This window comes from Boleophthalmus pectinirostris, unplaced genomic scaffold (assembly GCF_026225935.1).
Source record: "Boleophthalmus pectinirostris isolate CB_2022bp ecotype Guang Dong unplaced genomic scaffold, ASM2622593v1 HiC_scaffold_20, whole genome shotgun sequence".
In the NCBI taxonomy this organism is placed as follows: domain Eukaryota; kingdom Metazoa; phylum Chordata; class Actinopteri; order Gobiiformes; family Gobiidae; genus Boleophthalmus; species Boleophthalmus pectinirostris.
The window spans coordinates 19,058,954-19,076,741 of record NW_026571153.1 but is presented as its reverse complement, the minus strand read 5'-3'; the positions used below and the strand labels follow the sequence as shown (position 1 = coordinate 19,076,741).

General features: G+C 39.7%; 2 protein-coding genes across 2 annotated transcripts in view; both read left to right on the top strand.

Annotated features, from left to right (window-relative positions):
• The first annotated feature begins 542 nt into the window (after nucleotides 1-542).
• On the top strand, nucleotides 543-9,867 carry si:dkey-46i9.6 (E3 ubiquitin-protein ligase TRIM39). The gene is made up of 7 exons (XM_055156432.1): nucleotides 543-789; nucleotides 1,147-1,442; nucleotides 2,641-2,736; nucleotides 4,026-4,256; nucleotides 5,036-5,183; nucleotides 5,270-5,296; nucleotides 9,294-9,867. The coding sequence occupies exons 1-7, from the start codon at nucleotides 543-545 to the stop codon at nucleotides 9,842-9,844; spliced, it is 1,596 nt and encodes a 531-aa protein (XP_055012407.1). The 3' UTR covers nucleotides 9,845-9,867.
• Nucleotides 9,868-11,928: 2,061 nt separating this feature from the next.
• The window catches only part of LOC110160271 (E3 ubiquitin-protein ligase TRIM39-like), a 6,179-nt gene continuing 319 nt past the window's right edge, over nucleotides 11,929-17,788 (top strand). The window contains exons 1-7 of the mRNA XM_020924905.2: nucleotides 11,929-12,040; nucleotides 13,078-13,666; nucleotides 14,049-14,144; nucleotides 14,869-15,102; nucleotides 15,960-16,107; nucleotides 16,207-16,233; nucleotides 17,185-17,788. The exon at nucleotides 17,185-17,788 is cut by the window's right edge and continues 319 nt beyond it. Coding sequence (XP_020780564.2) covers nucleotides 13,088-13,666; nucleotides 14,049-14,144; nucleotides 14,869-15,102; nucleotides 15,960-16,107; nucleotides 16,207-16,233; nucleotides 17,185-17,788 — 1,688 coding nt within the window. The 5' untranslated portion in view covers nucleotides 11,929-12,040; nucleotides 13,078-13,087. The remainder of the gene's footprint in view (nucleotides 12,041-13,077; nucleotides 13,667-14,048; nucleotides 14,145-14,868; nucleotides 15,103-15,959; nucleotides 16,108-16,206; nucleotides 16,234-17,184) is intronic.

The following is a 17,788-nucleotide window of genomic DNA, read 5'->3' as shown; positions in this document are numbered from 1 at the left end:
GACTGAACCAATATCTTGGAAAACGATATCCGATCCACCAAATTTTTTAAATATTGGAGCAGATATCCAATACCAGTATCGTATCAGTGCATCATTATTCGTCAGGATTAGCTTAGCTGGAGGATTTCACCTGTTGTGTATGTTTTGGGTTGATGGGGGGAATAGGAGAGCCTGGAAATACCCCACACACACACAGGGAGAACATGCAGACTCTACACAGAAAGATCTAGGAGATGAACCCAGAAACCTTCGAGAATGCTAACCACATAATGTCCTCCAAACTAATAAGTGTGAACTTGCCATATAACCACTAAGTGCACATTTCAAATCATCAAATAATCTAGACTCTTTTGACTTTTGGTATTTCGTCCACTATTATATATTTTATTACTGTTCTGAGAAGTAAAGTGCAACCGTTTCCATTATACACCCCATGTAACCTTCACCGCTCGATGTGTAACAGGTCCATGCCCCTCCTCGCGCTCTCTGGCTGCCGCTAAGTTTAAGTGCTCAGAATGACCCTGCCTCTCCGCCGTGCAGGGATGGCCTCCACGGGGAACCTATCAGAAGAGCAAGTCCACTGCTCCATCTGCTTAGACGTCTTCACCAACCCCGTATCCATACCCTGCGGACACAACTTCTGCCAAAACTGCATTCTGGGATACTGGAAGACCTCTCCATTGTACCAGTGCCCCATGTGCAAGAAGTCCTTCCAAAAACGACCAGATATCAGTGTGAATACAGTTCTGAGAGAGATCGCGGAGCAGTTCAAGCAGATCAGAGTTAAAAGCAGAGACGGAAAGGTTGAAAAAGAGGAGGACGAGATTAAAACGAAAGATAAGAAGTGGACGTTGGAGCGACGTAAGAAAGAAGACGAGGAAAGACTGCTCGAAAAGGATCAGTTTTTGGAGGAACTTAAACAAAAGCAAGAACAACGCAAATTGAGAGAGGAGGCAAAGCCCGAGGAAGACCTGCCCCCTCTGATTCCGCCAATCCCTCCTCCGAGATCTCCTGCGATTTCCAGAACCCAAACTTCTGAAATTCCTCCACAAGTTTCTCCCTCACCATCGCCGCCAATGTCTTCTCCAATTTCTGAAAGTTCACCAGCAGCTTCTACGTCCTCGCTTGCAGCATCATGGGTTGAAGAAGAGGTCCTCTGCGATGTTTGCTTAGGAGAAGGTAGACCAAAAGCTATCAAATCTTGCTTGGTTTGTCTAACTTCTTACTGTGAGGAACATCTGAAATCACACGCGACCAGGTTCACGAAGCATAAGCTAATCGAGCCTGTCGCTAACATGGAAGATCGCATGTGTCCCAAACATGAGCGCTTGCTGGAGCTGTATTGTAAGAAAGACCAAACCTGTGTCTGTGTTCTCTGCACGGAGACTGACCACAGAGCTCACTACACTGTACCAGTGGAGAGGGAGTGGACGGACAAGAAGGTAAGACGAAAATTGTGGTCAGATACTTTGGATTTGAGTCATGTTTTGCAAAGTTTGGTACTAGATAGTATGCTCCAAAGGGACAGTTGGCTGTAATCAGTTGTTTTAAGTGTTGAAGTTTAGGAACAGGGTAAGGATTAAGATTATGAAAGTTATGGTTAAAGAGACAGCCCAGAATTTTGGACATAGGACCTAATTTCCTAGTTAGCCAGAGTGTTGGAGACATGTGGAGACACTTTTTTAAATATTCCATCCAGTCCTTGTATTTGCAGAGGTTGCTGGTGTTAGGCTAGTGCATGTCAATGGCCATAGTTAGCCTGCCGCTAAAAATAGTCTTACCCACTCCACAAAACACCCTAATCTATCTAGTATAACACCAGACTGACGATGTGAATGTCTGTGTTGATAGAATAATTTTAGAAGTAAAGCCAACCTTGCATTTGAAGTATTTAAGTCTGAGCAGCAGCAGTGAGTTGTACTTCCTGAAAGAAAGCTTGGCAGCGGAGGACTGATATATGAGAAAATAGTCCCTCAACATGCGACGATTCAAGCAATGCAATGTTAGTTTTATTTCAAACATTATTCTATCAACACAGACATTTACATCGACAGGCTGGTGTAATAATAGATTTGCTTCGGTGTTTTGTGGAGTGGGTAAGACTGTTTTTAGTGGCAGGATAACTATGGCCATTGACATGCACTAGCCTAGCACCAGCGACCTCTGCAAATACAAGGTCTGGATGGAATATTTTTTTTAAAGTGTCTCCACACGTCTCCAACACTCTGACTCACTAGGAAATGATGTCCTATGTCCACAATTCCGGACTGTCCCTTTATGGTTTGAGCTCTGAAAATGCAACTGTCTTAAAAATGTGAAAAACAGAAGTATGGTCAAAAGTTATTCTTCACTCTCTGGGCCACCAATGAGTTCATTAGGACATTTCACAACTTTCAGAAGCCAGAGAGGAGTTACAGTAATAGTAACAAAAACCAGAAGGCTAACTGTGCATTTCCTGATTCTTGTATAATAAATGACTTTATCATTTGATGCAGACAGTACACAGTGAACATATTTTGTCCTCAAGAGCCGCTTATACAATATATCTGTAAAGGGTTGAGTTGTTGATTCTGTCTCTCCTGAGCAGACTATCTAGCATTCAAACTGAGGGGCTACATTTTTTATTTTTTATGTACCCAGGCGCTGCTGAAAAGGACAGAGATGGAGGTTCAGCAGATGATCCAAGATCGAGTGAAGAAAGTGGAGGAGATCAAGCACTCGGTGGAGCTCAACAAAGTAAAATTCTAGATGTTACAGACTGTAATCCACACGACATAATCTTGTTTTGAGACAATTACTAGTTAGTTGGCAGATATTTTGGAATTGATATTGCTAAAGCTATGCTTAAGGTGCTTTATCTAATTTTTTGAGGAAGATCTGTTATCTAATTGTCTCCATGACCCCACTCTGACCCCACTCACTATAAGAATTTCAAGGCATTTTTAGCAATGTAAACCCAAGTAACTGAATAATTACAAGATAATGGCATACTGCGAAACATTCCAGACAAAGTATAGACCATTACCCTTGTTTAGTTCAGTTTACATAATTGAAACCAGTGAAAAATCTTGGGTGAAGAGAGCTGGCCAAATTTCAAAAACCCTTAACGACCAGCTATAAGTACAATATTACTATATTATAATATTAATCATAATATTAATCAACAGGTTTAGATTACTTTTACGTTGATTTACCATATTTTCCGGACTATAAGTCGCTCCGGAGTATAAGTCGCACCAGCCAAAAAATGCGTAATGAAGAAGAAAAAAACATATATAAGTTGCACCGGACTATAAGTTGCACTTTTTGGGGGAAAAGTATTTTACAAATCAGAGGCCAGGAACCGACATTTCATCTTGAAAGGCAAGTTATAGAATAGAAAACAACAGGCTGTTAACATTGCATATGAACAGTTCTTCAAATAACGATAGCATAAACAACAGAACAGAAGAAGTTTACCAAACTGTCCATCTCACTCTAAATCACTAAATCCATTTAATTATTCATCCTTGATGTCATTTCCTAGCAACTCCATGACCTCCAAAGGTAAACAGGGCGGCGCTTCCTCTTCTGTGTAGCTGTCATCAGACTCAGCATCAGTTCCAGTCAGAATTATTCTGGCCTTTTTGAATCCCAACAGGATGGTTTCAGTTGTCACTGAAGTCACTTAAATTTTTAATTTTCAGTAGTAATGGTGCGATCGACAGACATGATACCAGACAGAACAGCGGCTCTTTCTGCAGGAGACATGCGCAGTAGAGCCAAAGTGACAGTGGTTATTTAAATACATTCATGCAGTGGTATGGGAGTAATAGGAGTAGCAGATACTGGCACACAAGCCTAGAGCGCCCTCTCGCAGTGGTCAGTATGAAATTTTTAAAATATAAGTCGCATTGGAGTATAAGTTGCAGTACCACCCAAACCATGAAAAAAGTGCAACTTGTAGTCCAAAAAATACGGTAACTTAAAAATAGTTTAAACAGGATTCTTTTTTTTTTTTTTTCTCTCACTCTGCACTGTTTTAGGTGAGTGCCCAGAAGGAGGTGGAGGAGAGTGTGCAGGTTTTCTCAGACCTGGTGCGCTCCATCCAGAGGACCCAGGCCGAACTGGTGATGGTGATCGAGGAGAAGCAGAGGCAGACTGAGCAGTGGGCTGAGGGACTCATCAACCATCTGGAGCAGGAGATATCCGAGCTGAGGAGGAGGCACGGAGACCTGGAGAATGTGGCACGAACTGACCACATAAATTTTCTAAAGGTGAGACCAGAGTATTTGTGTTTGAAAATGACTTTGGTTGAATGATAACAAGGATTTCAAAAGTATAATGCTGCCTGACCTAACTTGACTTGTACCAGTGATGTTATCAATTCAGAAAGGCTTACCTGGGAGCTGAATTAATATGAGGAGGAGTTTAGATCTGGAACTAGAGCCTACCACAGAGGTGCTGCCAGTACCAGTGCAAGGACTAAAAATAGACTTTATTTTCCTAAAAATAAAAAAAAAACTGCTGTATGACAAAATGTAGTATGCAGCTGTTATTTATGTCAGGGAATGACAGAACAACTTCATATAAATATAAGTTCAAACATTTTGAGACTTTCTGGACCAACTATGACCAGTAAAAAGTCTTATTACATCAATTAAGATGTCCAGTTAGGACACAGATATTTAATCCCAGTATTGGTATTAATGCTTCCCTAATATTGAAACATATACAAACATGAAGGTCACAGGGTTAGTCAGATGGGTGCATTCACCACAGCTATTACCCAAGCACCTTTGAATAAGACATTCATTTTAGGTTTGTAAAAACAGTGGTTTGAGGGCCTCATTTGGCACCTGGGCCATAATTCGAACACGCCCTGACCTATCAGCCTGTGCAGAGGATTTATGGGGAATTAGGTTCAACATAAAGCAAATGGATCTGGCACTGTTTTATTTTTCTGTTATCTAAATTTTAATTAAACCTGATTTTTAAACCAAAGCCAGGGTAACATGGAGTGCATTTGTTAAGCCTTATTTGTGTGTTTTGTCAGAATTTCCCGGCCCTGAGCTGCCCTCCTGTGGTCAGAGACTGGTCTGACACTCGTGTTCCCACTGACACGTGTGTGGGGATGATCCGTAGGTCTGTGTCTAAACTGGAGTCGACTCTCAACGAAACCATCCACAAACTCATAGACAGCGGTAGGCCTCAAAGATCACTACATCATCAGATTTCTGTTTCATCTATTTATTTATTTATTTATTTAAGAATTCAATTTGTTTTTCAGAGATCAAAAAGATCCAGAAGTACACAGGTAATCAGTCACACAAGTGCAAGAATCAAATGTGTTAACCAATGTAGCTTGTGACCGTGTCGTCACACCTCCTAGAATATTCACTTAACTTACACAATTTTTAGATCCATACATTTTCTTCCACTTATCGGGCCAGGTCACGGGGTCAGCAGTCTAAGCAGACTCCTGGATTTCCCTCACCCCAGATACTTCCTCTTGCTCCTCTAGTGGGACCCCAATGCATTCCCAGGCCAGTTGCAGCGTGTCCTGGATTTGCCCCAGGACCTCCTTCCTGTGGGACATGGTCAGAAAACCTCCCTTTGAGGCATCCAGCTATTTTAAGATACAAAATACTAAATTTAGCCTTTATTTGTTATATCTAAAGTGAAATGTATTTACCAGCAGTGACACACTAGCGTATTGGGTTTTTCCACAGCTCTTCTGTTTACTTTTATAAATCGTTTGTGGTAATGCTGCTCAGTGGATGTTTTGCAGTGTATTTTGCTATCTTACAGTGTGATGCTAACCTTAACCTTGTATGATACTTTTTGCTAATATGTGCTGTAGATGGATTTCTTTGTGATGTCACAGACAGACTGCTCACAGACAGACACACAGACAGACACAGACAGATACACACACAGACAGACACACAGACAGATACACAGACAGACACACAGACAGACACACAGACAGATACACACACAGACACACACAGACAGACACACAGACAGATACACAGACAGATACACAGACACACAGACAGACACACAGACAGACACAGACAGACACACAGACAGACACACAGACAGATACACAGACAGACACACAGACAGACACACAGACAGACACACAGACAGACACAGACAGACACACAGACATAGACACACAGACAGACACACAGACACACAGACAATACACACAGACAGACAGACAGACACAGACAGACACACAGACAGATACACACAGATACACACAGACACACACAGACAGATACACACACAGACACACAGACAGACACACAGACAGATACACACACAGACACACAGACACACAGACAGACACACAGACAGACACACAGACAGATACACAGACAGACACACAGACAGATACACAGACAGACACACAGAGACACACAGACAGATACACAGACAGATACACACAGACACACAGACAGACACACAGACAGATACACAGACAGACACACAGACAGACACACAGACAGATACACACACAGACACACACACAGACACACAGACAGATACACAGACACACACAACAGACACACAGACAGACACACAGACAGACACAGACAGATACACAGACAGATACACAGACAGACACACAGACAGATACACAGATACACAGACAGACACACAGACACAGACAGACACACAGACACACAACAGATACACAGACAGACACACAGACAGAGACACAGACAGACAGACACACAGACAGACACAGACAGATACACAGACAGACACACAGATACACACAGATACACAGACACACACAGACAGATACACACAGACAGACAGACACAGACAGACACACAGACAGATACACAGACAGATACACACAGACACACAGACAGATACACAGACAGACAGACAGACACAGACAGATACACACAGACAGACACACAGACAGACACACAGACAGACACACAGACAGACACACAGACAGACACACAGACAGATACACAGACAGACACACAGACAGATACACAGACAGATACACAGACAGATACACAGACAGACACACAGACAGACACACAGACAGACACACAGACAGATACACAGACAGACACACAGACAGACAGACACACAGACAGACACACAGACAGATACACACACAGACAGATACACAGACAGACACACAGACAGACACACAGACAGATACACACACAGACACACAGACAGACACAGAGACACACAGACAGACACACAGACAAATACACACACAGACAGATACACAGAAAGCAGCATTCCCACGGTACTATGTAAGGTTGTTGTGTTGGGAATTGCATAAACAGATGAGAGAATCGTTGGCGGATGTTCAACGCCATGGACATCATCCATTTGCCCAAAGATAAGATTGTAGCCGTAAAGCGTTGACCCTTCAGATAGCTCATTGGTTTTAAACTTTTCTGTACACACATTCAATTCTGTTGATGAACTGAGTGTAACAGACGTAATTTTATTCAACTTTGATATCAGTGGATAATTTTGACATGGTAACATTCAGACATGACAAAGCATTCCGAGTGAATAAACAACAGTGATGGTAAAACAAGGTGCTGGTGCAACCTGAGATGTAGCTTGCTAGCCTCCCTGCAGCTACAGAATATAAAGTTATTATGAGAGCAAATGAAACCATTAAGATCTAAACACGACATGATATGTTATTCTAAAGGGTGTCAGCAAGAGTACACAAACCACGCAAAAGTCTACAAGCGACTAGGAAACCGGTTTTAATCATACACTGTACAGAGCTCCAGTAAGATGTGTAATGTTAACCACTCTGCCGCTTAGCATCTGGGTCCAGTCAAGCGGTAATGGAGGGAAACGCGCAGATTTTTTACATTCAAATAGCTCTTATTCAGAAACTAGAGGGACTATTGAAATAAGTAAGGTATCAGAATGTAGGAAAGAGTTAACACTCCAACAGGGTAAAGTTAAACCTGTGATATTCTTTCAAGTTGTTGATAAAAAATTTAAAAACTCATGTCGGTAACGGAGGGAATAAAATATGCAGCACTTTTTGGGCAATAAATACAAACAGTGATAACTAGCGGTTCTCACTTACATATCCTTAACAAACTGGTTTGAATATTTGCTTAATATAGTTTTCTACCATATGGTACAAGATTAGGTTGTAAAACCTCTTACTTTTTGAGTAATGAGATTTTTTATTAAGAAAGATCATGGAAACAGAGGGAAAAGTAATGGAGGGAAAATTGTGCAAGCAAGTAGAAGGTGCATGATTTTACATAATTTGTCAAGCTTTTTTCTTCCGAATACTTTAATATTACTTCAAAATGAAAAGTAACTATTTCTATAAAATATGTCAGTCCTTCCAAGCAAATTTTTATCATTTTAAATAAATTTTGTGTGTACCTTCATCAACAGTTCAAAGATCAAATAACATAAGATATGATGAAATACATCAATTTATTTACATGATTTGAAGGTCTTTGAAATTTGGGAAATATTTTTTGTTCCATGTTTCATACATGGTATTTATAAAACGTATGTAACTTTAGAACCAAAAATGGTACAGAAAAAAGGTCAACAGTTTCATAAACTAGAGTACATATGTATCTGTTGAATACATTTCTATATCAGATGCATTAACTTGAATTTTTGGCCTTGCTGTTTACTTCTGCTTGACCGGGCCCATCTCTAGCTCCCCGGCTGAGCGCACGTCTCTGAATGTTTGTAAACAGGAAACCCATCTGTGCTAGCCAACGCTATGCTAGCATTTTCTTCCCTTTTATACCTCAAACAAATCAAGGTTCAAAGTGTTTTTATAAACTTTACCAAGACATTATGTAGAGGTAATGAGGTGTTTGGGTAATGCTCAAGTGGAATATCCAAACAAGTTACAAAAACATAGGTATTTAGTATTTCGAAGCAATAAACAAAAAAGACAATAAACATTTGGGCTCCACTTTCCCCATGTGTCTGCAGCCAGACCCTCTTGACATACTCTGCTACAACTCTACCACGCCGCCATATTGGTTGTAGTTGTAAATGTAAACTAATTAAAAACCACTGAAATACGCTTTGATTGCCTAAATATCAGCATTACATCAGTTTTAGGGTTATTTTGAGCTTTGACCTTGAATAACTTTCCATTAAAGTCCATGAACTGCCATAGAAAAACATTTGATAGAACCAATATGGCGCTGACTGACCTGATACTCATGTAGAATCTGTGCCAGTTTAACCTGCATGACATTATTTGGCAGGTTCTTACAAATGCTAGGCTAACATGCCCTCCCCTGTTTCAGTGGACGTGACACTGGACCCGGACACGGCGAACCCCTGGCTGCAGCTGTCCCAGGACCGTCGACAGGTGCGGCATTTGGGGGCTTGGCAGGACCTCCCCGAGCAACCTGCCCGCTTCGACACCGTGGTCATCGTCCTCGGCAGGTGCGGTTTCAGTTCAGGACGCCATTACTGGGAGGTACAGGTCGGAGACAAGGATGACTGGTACCTGGGCGTGGCTAAATCCTCCGTCAACCGCAAAGGCAGGATTTCGGTTAGTACAGCGCAAGGCTACTGGGCTCTGGCCATGAAAAAGAGCCAAGGTTACCGCGCGTCCACCACCCCCCCACTGCTGCTCAGCCTGGACCAGAAGCCCAAGAGGATTGGGGTGTACGTGGACTACGAAGAGGGGCAGGTTTCGTTTTATGACGTGAAAAACAGAACGCACATTTTTACATTTAAAGATTCGTTCACGGAGAAGATCTTTCCGTTTTTTTACCTGTATTGCTGTGATAAGGCATCTGATACTATGGTCATCGGCCCTGCGCCAGAGAGGGGACAGAGCAAGAGCTAAGAAGAGAAACTATCAACAAACTATCCAGAGACTGTGAAAATAAGGGAAGAGGTTGCGTTTCCATTGTAGAATTTAATTATGTTATAATTTTAGATGGAAGGCAGGGACTTAGCCTGATTCATCAGTTGGTTTCACTTTGTCGAAACCGTCTGACCTCGCATTAGGATTGATTCGCTCGACAGTAGGCAGGTACTTTTAACCAATTTGGTTGTGACATAAGTAATGTGCCACTAATGGGGCTAACTGGTACATTAAGCTTTTCCCAAATCCCGTAGGAAGAAGGGCAATAACGTCTTTCCCCTTGATAAATTTCACCAAACATTCTCTTTGTTCTCGCTTTAAATCCTCGATTTTGGGAATCGTTGCCAACACAGAATGTATGGCTTCGTCTACATCCATCTCAACCACTTTGTTTATTGTTGTGCTGTACCACAAAAAGGACCCAGACAGGCACTTGAGTTTGACGTCATGGCTTCACAGCTCTTCATTGATTGACCGGTGAGCGGTCTGCAACATCCGGGGTTCTTGCAAACGGTCTAACGTATTCCGATTTCTGACCTAATCACTGGAGAGAAATTAAATTGAGTGTAGGCACTAGGTGGCGCCAGCCTGGCTAGGGGCTTATGTGACTCTATAGGAGATTTACTGTTTTTGAAAGAAAAAAACATACCCAAACACCCAAATTTATGAACCTCAAATGCTGAAACTTATGATTATTTGTTAGAGATTAGTTCCAAAAACTGTAACATGTAAACTGAAAACAATCATGTATAATTCACCACTTTCTGAAGCTAAGAAAATATAATTACATGTTTAAGATAACATAGGTGACATTGAACTTTGTACCAGTTTTTGTTTCATGTGGATAGTCTCAGTAATTATTGCCTGACTGGCCAGTCCCTTCTACATTCAGTTTGAATCCAAAAGGGTCTGGTACTGGACCACAGAGCGTGAAAATCCACCATCTGAACTTGGGAGCATGTGTCTCAAATGCAGAAGACATCTCCTCTGAAAATCCTCGAATCAAACAAAATAAATAACTTATTTTTCTACTTTTGCTTCTATTGCTCCTGCAGAAATCTATGCTGTTTCTTTCTTTTCATTTTTTTTTGAACATGCAAGCACCCATGTTTGTTTTGACATTGTCTCTCTGATTGGTTAATCCGCCTGTCAATCACTCCTAGCTGAAATTGGGCACATGGGACACAGTTCACAGTCTTCAAAGTTTTGTGAAAGTGTGTGGTTTGGCTGGACAGGTAACAGTAAAATATTAACCATAAACCAGGTCAACAAATCTGCAATCTGACACAACCTATTAACTGTAATTATAGACTTACTAGACCGAATTTATTCATGTAATAGGCTTTGAGTTTCAGCTTCCTGTTACATTTTCGGAGACATCTGGATCGATAATTTTCAGACTGTGGAATATGATGACACTATACTCCCAGCTTGGGAGGAAGAGCCAAATATTGTAGAAACTTGTAGCACTTTTATGATGTTTAAGTTTCCTTTTACAACAAATAGCATTTTAAATATCATTGGAAAATACTTTTGCTTTGACAGTTTATTGTCTTAAATCCATTTTTTTTTTTTTTTTTGAATGATTTGAAAGTTGTCATCCTGTTTGAATGCATGTTAATCATACTCAAAATGAAATTGTAAAAAAAAAATACCCTGTTTCTATAGTTTACGTAAATAAATTGTAAAGAGTTTTTTGTTTCTTTGTGTTTTTTTTTTATTTTATTTTTTTTTTTTTTTGAGTTTCGTTTTCAGTGAAATGATGACACATTACCACTTTGTTATAACTTATTTTAGTTGTGGGATCAGGCAACCCAGATAAATGGCTCATTCTGCTTTTTGATTGGATAATCAACTTGAAACGCCAAGAACATCTTTTTTTTGTTTTGAAAAAAAATATTGATTCTTTGATGCACCAAACCAGAATGATGAGTTTTGTAAAGTTTTTTTTTGTTTTTTGTTTTTTGTTTTTGTTTTTGTTTTTGTTTTGTTTTTTCTTTTGGTTTTTTGAGTTTCGTTTTCAGTGAAGTGATGACACATTACCACTCCTACCACAGTGGTTGGTACTGCCCCAGTTGGAGGACTAACTATTGTCTTGAAAAACATGTCAAGGACAAAATAAAACTGCAAGTTAACAGCCGCAGCCTTCACAGATTTGCACATACATTGAATACGGCAAGTGATTTTTTTTTATTTCCTTTTTCTCAAAATTATTACAATCAAAGTTCCAATAATAGACACTGCAGTAGAGGTAGTTGCTGTTGTGGGGAGTTTTGGATGTGCATGTGAAGATGACTCATTTGGGTTTGTTGAGGCTTGTACCACGGAAATGTTTCAAACTAGTTCAAAGTCGTATTTGATATAATTTGAAATAGTATTCGCAAATACATTTAAAAAGGTAGTTTGGGGCAATTCCTGGGCATGCTCGTTGAATGGAATAGTTAATTTCTAATATTTTTGATATAATATAAATAATGATTTGAATGAAGATAAGAAGGATCATAAAAAAATATAAGAAATTACAAGAATTCTTGTTACATTATTTGGCACAGTGGCGCAGCACCCTCACCTCACCATGAGAAGGTGTCCGCTTCAGTTCTCCTTTTGGGTGAAGTCTTTATTTGTAGCGTTTGCATGTTTATGTAACTAGGTGATTAAAGCTGCACAACTTTTCTGATTGTCTCCATTGGGATGTTATTGCTTTTCCTACAATGTTCCATAGTTTGGCATTAAACTCTGTCTCTATAGAGCTAATCAGGTGATGTTTGTATTGAATAAATGCAAGACAGATCAGTTAAATGCCACACTGTTGATCATTACAAACAAAGCAAGAACATCTCCGTACCTGATTTTTACTGTCTGAAAAACATGAAAAACAGAACTAGTTCAATCAGTTTGCAATGGTCCAGTTATTCCTCATTTACTTTATGCATTTTGAGCATCCTAATTATTCATCATGATGACTTTATCAGCACCTTTCACAATTTTCAGAAACCAGAGTGGAGTTTTTCTACCAGGGTAAAGCTAACAACATCTAGAATGCTAACAGTGAAATTCCTGATTATCAGACAATAAATCTATAAATAGACGCAGCCAGTACAGAGCTTACTAATTTTGACCTCAAGAGCTGCTTATACAATACATCTGTACTGGAGTGAATTTTGCTCAGATACATGGAAAAGGCGTCTTTAAATGCATTTATATTCTTTCAGAATTTAAATAATGTCTTCCATCAGTGAACTGGGCCTGCTCCCTTCAGACCAGTTCCTCTGCTCCATTTGTTCAAACATCTTCACTGAGCCGGTAACTACTCCGTGTGGACACAGCTTCTGTAAGTCCTGCCTCAGTCTCCAATGGGGCGAAAGCCACTTGTGCCAGTGCCCCACGTGTAACAAAAGATTCTGTGCCCCCCCTGAAATGAGCACCAACTCAGTCCTGGAAGAGGTGTCTGTCCAGCTAAAACGGAGACGAGTCGAGATTCTGGAAGTTGTAGATGGATCGCTTCCAGTTGACTGTGATGTATGCACGGGGAAAGCCTTAAGAGCGGTGAAATCCTGTTTGGATTGTCAGGAATCATACTGCTCTGTGCATTTAGAGGCCCATCACATATTCCCAGCACTGATGAGACACAAGCTCATCGACGCTGTGGACAACATGAAAGAGAGAGTTTGTCCCATTCATGAGAAAGTGTTGGATTTGTATTGTCGTGAAGATGAAGTCAGCATCTGCAGACTCTGCCTGGACAGGGACCACAACATGCACGTCGTCGTGTCTATGGAGGAGGAAGGAGCACAGCAGAAGGTAACTTATTTACATTTATGTATTTATAAAGATTTAAAGGAACTGTATGTAGCCTGCACTCTCACTGGGTTAAAAAGGAAGTACAATCAAGTTTGACTGTAGTTTTTGCCTAATGACAAGGGGCTCACACATGGGACTTAATAATCTCTAGACCACTATATGACGGTAGGCATGGCCAGTCTGATAGGTCAGTCCTACCACCAAAACATGTCAGATAAATAAGCTATTTAGTTTTGACTTATTAGAAGAAAACTCAAAGTTTTTTATAGCTGATTTTAGTTGCAGGATCTGGCAACCCAAATAAATGGCTCATTCTGCGTCCTGATTGCATAAACAGCTTGAAGCTCTAGACAAAGCCATCATGTCTTTTTTTGTTTTGAAGGAAAATATTGATTCTTTGATGCACCAAACCCAAATGGTGATTGCCGGGAGAGTTGACAAAATACAGGAGTTTTATGACTCTTCAGTGAAAAGAAAAGTAAGTAACCTCCATGAAAATATGCAACTTATATATGACAAGTTAGAGTACTAATTACTGTTCAGATACCTGTATTTTTCTACTTTTTTTTTTTCTCAACGTGTTGTCACAAATGCCACATGGCTGATTTAAACAATATTTAAGGCAAAGGAGAAATTCAATTTGTCAACTGGACAAACATTTATTTGTGGACACTGCCTTATATCTGCCTACAGGTAGAAGCTAACTAGACACTACACTGAAACTACTCTGAAACTACTCAGTAAATCAGAAAATAGTGTAATAGGACCTTTAACACAAAAGTTTGGACACATCATGTGCATTTTATACTCAATAAGTAGTTTCAGTGTAGTTAGCTCCTCCCTTCAGGCAGTATCCACCAGCATTCTGATCAGAATTGAAGAAGCAGCTTGGATGAGCTGCAAAATGTTTTTGACTTAAAAAAAAAACAAACAAACAAAAACATTTGTCTAGTTAACAAATTGGATTTCTCCTTTGCCTTGGATTCTACCTGGACAACTGAGGGATTCTACACACAGTAAGTATTTAACACAGGCACTATCCCACTGGACAAACAAATAACAGAATTTTTAATTTGAACTTCAAAACTTTCCATATGAACTTAAAATAATCAAAGTAATACTCATTCTAGGGTTACATGTAGCAGCTATTCTATACCACAAATCTACGCTATTGGCTTTGAATTTTTCATATCTGTTTGTAGGAGATGGCCAAGAAGGTGAACCAAAGCATGGATGCCATAATGGACATATTCAAGAGAGACATGAAAAAGGCTCAAACCAAAGTAAAAACAAGTGTTCAGGAAAAACACACAAAGTACGAGGAACGAGTGGAGGGAATTATCAAAGAGTTGGAAGAAGACCTAGAAAAACTGCGGCATAAACATTCAGACCTTGAAGAGCTGAGGCAAAAGGAAGACCCACTATATGTACTGCAGGTAATACTTTTAGTTTGTCTATCTCCAAATAACAAAACGCACTGTTTCACCTTGTGATGTCATGTAGTGGTAGCTTTCAAGTTAACAGCTACCATTTACCTTTAGTTCAGTAGAGATTGGCAATTCCAGGTCTGAAATTATCCAGTGATTTTAATGAAGGTGTATGGAGTTTAAAAACACATGGGGCACTTCCTGTATTACCATATGACATCACAAGGTGAAACTGAGTATTTTCAGTTTAATGTGCAGGATTTGTGTGTTAAACGTGTGAATGAAACAAAACACAACTCCAGATACATTTGTGATGAGGAAACAACATTATAACATAAATCAGAAAATAGTGTAATAGGACCTTTAACACAAAAGTGTGGACACATCATGTGCATTTTATATTCATACGATTATTTTGAGTTTAATTTTTGGTTGCTACATTCCATGTGTCCATTTACAGTTTTGATGCCTTCAGTGAGATTCTGCGATGTAAATTATCATGGGAATAAAGAAGAAGAATAAATTAAGTATGTGCAAACTTTTGACAGTTTAGAGTGCTGATTTTTAAGAATTAGTTTCTTAAAAATCAGTTTCAGTGGTCAGGTTTCACAACTGCAATGGCGAAAAAATAAAATAAATAAATAAACTTGCAGATAGCAGTTTTAAGTGATGTAAAACTATGATAAATATTTGATAAAAACATGAAAATCTCCCAAAATGTAATTTTTAAGGAGAAGGTTCATCACCTTCTTATCTGCATGGGGATCTGCTTTGTCTGAAATGCTCCACAGTATGGCTTTAAACAGACATACTGTATATATCTTACATATTTAAATACATTTGTCTAATTATTTTTTTCCCTATAGACGCTGCAGAGAATGAGCAGCCTGTCTGAGATGAAGGACTGGACTGACGTGGTGCCCTGCTCAGATCTTTGTGTGGACACTGTGAGAGTCGCTGTGGCTAAACTCGTGTACAAATTTCACTCTATTCTCAAAATCCTGACAGAAGAAGGTACGCTACTTGTCTCTATCAAAGACTAGACCTTTGTTTTGGTTTAATATTATCATCTTATATTATATATTCTTTATTTTATCTTCTTTTTTGCTCCAGAGATCACCAAAATGAAGCAATACAAAGGTAAGGTCAACGCATTTGCAGTAGTCCAAAGTTATTCCTCATTTGCATTCTGAGCATCCTAATTATTCACCACAATGACTTTATTTTACAGCTTTCAGAGACTAGTATTGCTGTCACAGTAAAGGTGACAGCAGCTAGCATGCTAACACACACTTCCTGATTATCAGACAGTAAACTTTCTAATTAGATGAATAGAGGACACAGCAGACCTTTTTTGAGCTACTTATACAATTTATATCTGTACAATTTTGCTCAAATACATGGAATAAATCACATAAATTACCTTTAGATTAGGTTAGTGATTTTATACAAATATCATGTGGCAACTGTAGTTTGACAAACAAAAATAATAATTATTAAATGATGACATAGTGAGCCAGTGGCAGCTCCACTCAGCAGTGCAGCTTTGATTAGTGAAGGTTGGTTTTACTTCTAAAATTATTCTATCAACACAGACATTTACATCAACAGTCTGGTGTAATAAGAGATTTGCTTCAGGTGTTTTGTGGAGTGGGTAAGACTGTTTTTAGTGGCAGGATAACTATGGCCATTGACATGCACTAGTCTAGCACCAGCGACCTCTGCAAATACAAGGACTGGATGGAATATTTTAAAAAAATGTCTCCACACGTCTCCAACACTCGAAATGATGTCCTATGTCCAAAATTCTGGTCTTTCTCTTTAAACTTTTCTATCTTCATGGAGACCAAACCAGACCTCACAGTTAGAATGCCTGTTTTCAAGGTATTTTTGAGCTCTAAAAACACCTGTAATTTAATAATTGTAAGGTAGAGCTGTTTAATGTTATACTGTGGATTATTCCAGGCAGAGCAGTGACATCTCCATAGAAATAAGCAAGTGACGTATCCCCAACCAAAAAGTGACACCTTTAAGTAACAGAATTGAGTACTTCTTCCGCTGCTGCTATAAACTATATTCTCTTCTTTTCAGAGTCATTAACCTTTGACCCTAACACTGCTGGCCGCTGTATTTTTGTGTACTACTGTGACAAACGCATCAAGTATCACAAGTACCCTACCCAATCGGTACCAGACAGCCCCCTTAGGTTTATCCCACCGAGGGTCTTTGCATCTCAGGGCTTCACCTCCGGACGCCATTACTGGGAGGTCCAGGTCGGCCTCAGAAGCAACTGGAACGTTGGTGTCGCCAAAGAAACAGTATCCAGGGACTCTGACATTATTGCAACAGCAACACCCGGCAATGGATTTTACGTGATCAAAAAAGATGGTCTTACTTATAGCGCAAACTGTGTACCGTCCAAAGTTCTCAATTTGGCCCCAAGACCAGACATAATTGGAGTGTTTTTGGACTACGAAGATGGGAGATTGTCTTTCTATGATGTCAACCGAAAAGTACATATTTATTCTTTTATGGGAGAGAAGTTTATGGAAAAGCTGTACCCATATTTTTACTTGTACAGCAGAGGAAAGAAGTCTGAACCAATGGAATTGTGCACCATCTATAAGTGCAAAGATTCATTCAGTGATGTTTTTTTCAAAATGGAGGAAAAAGAGAAACAGGAAATCTCCCCCAG